The following is a 4442-nucleotide window of genomic DNA, read 5'->3' as shown; positions in this document are numbered from 1 at the left end:
AGGACTGGCCTAGGGGTATTTTAAAGGGGTTTTAAATTAAATTTTTAGTAGAAGCGGCCAAATTTGAATAGTTATTTTTAATCTTTTTTAAATTTTGTATTGTACTGTACCATTGTTTTAAACTGGCTGTAAGCCGCCCTGAGTCCTCCGGGAGAAGGGCGGGGTATAAATTTAATAAAATCTAAAATCTAAATCTAAATCTAAAGTCAACCATTTCTTGAGTCCTAAAAATGTCAAGCAACATTGAGAAAGCACAGTTGCTGAGTTTTACCAGTAAATATTTTTAAAATTGCCTCGCAGGTTTTTTAAGCCAGAAGTCCCAGGCAGAGTCATATAAATACAGATGTTCTTACAGGCAAATTGGCACACAATGTTTAGCATTTTGAAAGCCATTAGAGCATCTACCCATATATTACAAAAACTCTCCTGTTTGTCTGTTTCTAACTTTCAACCGGGTGAAATGGTGCATCATAACAATTTGTGTATTAAGGTATCTGAAATAGGCTACCGGTAACTTAAATAATGCATCCAGAATCCAGGACCTATTACTCCTATAACTGAAATTTCAAGGAACCTTACATCAATTGTATTCACAAAGTTGTGCCTATTAGCTGCAATGAACTGACTGTGATTTTCAACTATATTTTCAAGAAACTTGTAGGTTATGTGATGTAAGGAGAAATGTATCGCTGTCTTCATGCCTATTTCAATTGGCTATTTTGGAATTAGGCCAAAATCTAAAATCTGTTAACGGCAGTAGATAACGAGGGAAGGATGATTTGGATGCCTGCTGGTGAGTAGGACTGGCTGAGGTGGTTAATGTATGAAGTTTTTTCCTCCCCAGAGGGAGATGACCCCTTGGGAATAATTGAAGTGAAAATCTTCTCTGATTTGGATTGTAGATGGCATACTATCTTAACTTGATAAAAGGTACTCTGAGCCATTAATACACATTGCATGCATACAACAAAAGCAATTTTCAGGTAGAAAACATCTGGTTTGTCTAAATGTTTTGGACTTCAAGCCCATCAAGGCCAATGAGCAAGGGCAGTGTTCCAAGTTATCTGAAAGACATACAGCCTTTGCCCCGATCCTGTCTGCTTCCCATCCCAGTGCATGGTTCCTCAATTAAATATCCTTTCACTCATCCATATCTATTGTTATGCTATGTCCAGATTTTTCAGAAAATTTTGTTTTCTTTTTTTAAATTTAGAAAAAGTATAACATGGATTTTTTATTTACTCACATATCGGGATAGGTTTGAGGACATTTGACCCATAAGTCAACTTTGGCATAGACTTCATGGTCACCAGTTAATCCCTGAGGTCTCAAGACTAGATTGATTTCAGGATACTGTCGTATCTGCAACATTTTTTAAAAAAATTCTGAATGTTAGTAAGAAACTGGGCTCAATAAATCTCATAGACTTTCTATCTGACCCACAAGAATGGAATCAAAGTTTTTATTTTTCTGGTAAGTGGAATTTGTTCTCAAGGGAAATTACACACTAAATAATATGTGAATGAGCTTTGAATAAGGAAAGATTTATCAAGTGTCATATATAAATGTCTTGGGGAAAAGCATAGTCTTTGGGGAAGTAATAACCTTGCTAATTATGTTTAAGTAAAACATAATTACTTATTGTAAGTAAGTTGTTGATGGTTTTCACAACACATTCACAAAACAGCAGCAGCACTTGGGAAAAGAAAAAAAATTCCCTTTCATACTTTTTATCCTAATTGCTCATTTTGATAAACAGTCATATTAAGAAATAATTTGATACTCATGTGTCTCAAATTCAAGAAAGAAAAGGAAGGAAAATGAAGTAAAGGCACACTAGGGAAAAAAACTCATCTTGTTGCGGATAATCTTACTCTCCCATTAAATTTCTCTAGGCTTAGCCCTGGGCTATGTAAAATCTAAAGTTAATTAATTTCAATTAATACGAGAGAAGAAAGCAGAAGAGGTGGATTTAATTATTTATTTGGTGATGATCATTGGCTGGACAAAGTCATACCATTATTGACAGCTGACTTGTTAAAAAAACTGCCTGCCAAATATTTTGCAACACTGTTAAAAGGTATTAGGACATTACACACAATTTCTTATGCTATTTTTTTTAATTCAGGGAGTAGAACTAGGCTTGTATAATTTTTATACCTGTGACTGCCAGAACACAAAATATATTCTCATCCTTTATCTTAAATAATTGATCCGTGGAGATGACATATTTATTCCATTAACACCCACTTTTTCAGGGAGGTTCACATAGATAATATAGAGGAAGGTGTTGCCTAGTTTTATCCCCTTAAAACACAGGTGTCAAACTCGCCGCGTCACGTGTCGCGATGTATCGCGACTTTTTTTGCATTGCCGGAGCAGGAGTGGGTACGGCCTTCATATGATGCAACTGGCCCGTGGACCGGCAGTTTGACACCCCTGCCTTAAAACTACAGAAGTAGGCTGGGCCAAAGAGTTAAGTGAGGTTTTGAGTTTAACCCACAAAACTAAGAGTTTTCTCTCTGATTTTCAGCTAAGAATACGAAAGGATAAAGTAAATAAGTAGCGCGTTGGATGTACATGTTCATCCTTCCAACTGTTAGTACTTGCAATGATAGGACTTGTTATTAACAATTAATAACAGGTGTATATACACTACGATGAATATATATTTTTAGGAATCCACAGAAATACATAACTGAGAAATTCTACAGTATAAATTCTTCATTTTTTCTCTGGTTGTGAATGAATCCTTACTAATTCCCAGTGATCCCATTTTATTTTTTTTACAAAAATTACACATTGCATTTTAGATTATCTCAGTGAGGTTTCTAACAGTAACAAGAATATTACCACAGCCATTAAAACTGTAAAGTTATACTAAAGACTTAAGTGAGGGACAGAAAACCACATCTTCCTGTTGGCATTATGTTTTAGTAATTGTTACCTTACAAATAACTATCAAGTTGTCTCCATTAAAATTAACTCTGAGTGTATATATGTACATAGCTTGAAATTAAATCATGCTACTGAAGCATACTGTTAATTTTTAGGTAGCACATCCTGTTATAATTTACTTCCTTCTAATTGACATAGCCAATGCAAGCGCTAGATGGGTTTGCAGCAAACGATGAATGCTACTTGGATAACTAGATCTCTGTTACAGATACACAAGAATGAGGCATAGCTGCCATAGGACTCAAACTCCATGCTACTTCATTGGATAGGTGTTTCAGTGTATTACAGTCATTTTTAAAATAAGCATCCTGGATGTGGACGCAAAAGGTGTAGGTCGTTAATACGCCTTCAAATATTACATGATTTCAAGCAGACAACCTTAGGAAAGGACGGGTGAAAACAAGGATTGGGGCGAGTCAGGCAACCAAAACCAAAAGTTCAGTCTCAAAAAAGAAACTTCTAGCCATCTTTAAATCCGTTTAATATATAAATCAATAAATCAAAATCTACATGAGCTTCTGCGGCGGTTCCCAATTTGCAACCACCAGGCATCGTCTGCACGACCCCGACAAACAGGAAACCCAGCCAGCCTTTTCGTATTACCTCCCACGGCCGGTCAAGACGCAAGTCTTGAAAGTCCCGCCCGTAGATGGACTCCAGCACCTGCAGCTCGTTCTCTTGGCGAAGCTGGTAGCTCTCCGGTTGCTCCGCGGTCACTTCGGCCGTCTCGGCTCGCGGCTGCAAGACCCCGTTCAAATGGGCCATCTCAGTTCCAGCAATTGAAGCCCGGCGGACAGAAGGCCGGCGGTCAAGCACCGGGCCCTTGCCTTGTCGCCACGGCTGAGCTGCGGTGGGCGGGACCGCGCGGCTCTTCCGCCTTGCTTGGAGGCCCCGCCGAAGATCGGTGCTGCCCCTTGCGACGGCGGGGAAACAGGAACCCAGAGTGGAATCGGCGCTGCTTTGCCGATGAAGCTGTGTCCGCGGCTTTCTACCCAAGACGTCCCTCAACTCCCAGTGGCTCTCTTTATATATAGAATTCCTCAGTCACAAAGAAAAGGCAGGGCGGATATCTATATCATTCTAAGTCCATTAATTCCTACTATCCTGTCCCCCTATATATATATATAGTCAACTTTCCCTCCCCAGCTCTGTAAGGTCTTTGTGGCTGAGGAAGGGCAGCCCCACCTTCTGCAATAGTATATGTAGTCTAGGTCGCCTCTTTGGCTTAATCCTCCCTGCAGAGGCTGCTGGCCTGCGCTTTCCAGATGTTCTACTTCCTAAATGAAGTTCAAGCTGTTTTCTAGTTTGAATGGTTGGGGTGCCCAGACTTGTGGATTTAGGGTTGCCAGGTGTCCACTATTTGAGTGGACAGTCCACTTTTTTCACATTATGTTCACTATTTTTTTTCACAAAATAGTGGACATTTTTTTTATTCAAAAGCTTTATGATGAAATGGTACGTAATCTAAAGCTGTACAGTCTACT

The 4442-nt window shown here is 39.0% G+C and overlaps 1 protein-coding gene across 1 annotated transcript in view; it reads right to left on the bottom strand.

Moving 5' to 3' along the window:
• The window catches only part of EIF2AK4 (eukaryotic translation initiation factor 2 alpha kinase 4), a gene marked incomplete at its 3' end in the record, with an annotated part of 47137 nt that extends 43332 nt beyond the window's left edge, over positions 1 to 3805 (bottom strand). The window contains 2 exon segments of the mRNA XM_015825832.1: positions 1247 to 1362; positions 3562 to 3805. Of these exon segments, the coding sequence (XP_015681318.1) occupies positions 1247 to 1362; positions 3562 to 3723 (278 nt within the window). The 5' untranslated portion in view covers positions 3724 to 3805.
• Between the last annotated feature and the right edge of the window lie 637 nt (positions 3806 to 4442).

Source organism: Protobothrops mucrosquamatus, unplaced genomic scaffold, assembly GCF_001527695.2.
Source record: "Protobothrops mucrosquamatus isolate PMUCROS unplaced genomic scaffold, P.Mucros_1.0 scaffold_202, whole genome shotgun sequence".
NCBI lineage: Eukaryota > Metazoa > Chordata > Lepidosauria > Squamata > Viperidae > Protobothrops > Protobothrops mucrosquamatus.
The sequence above is the reverse complement of the archived record's forward strand: the minus strand, read 5'-3'. Positions and strand labels throughout refer to the sequence as shown.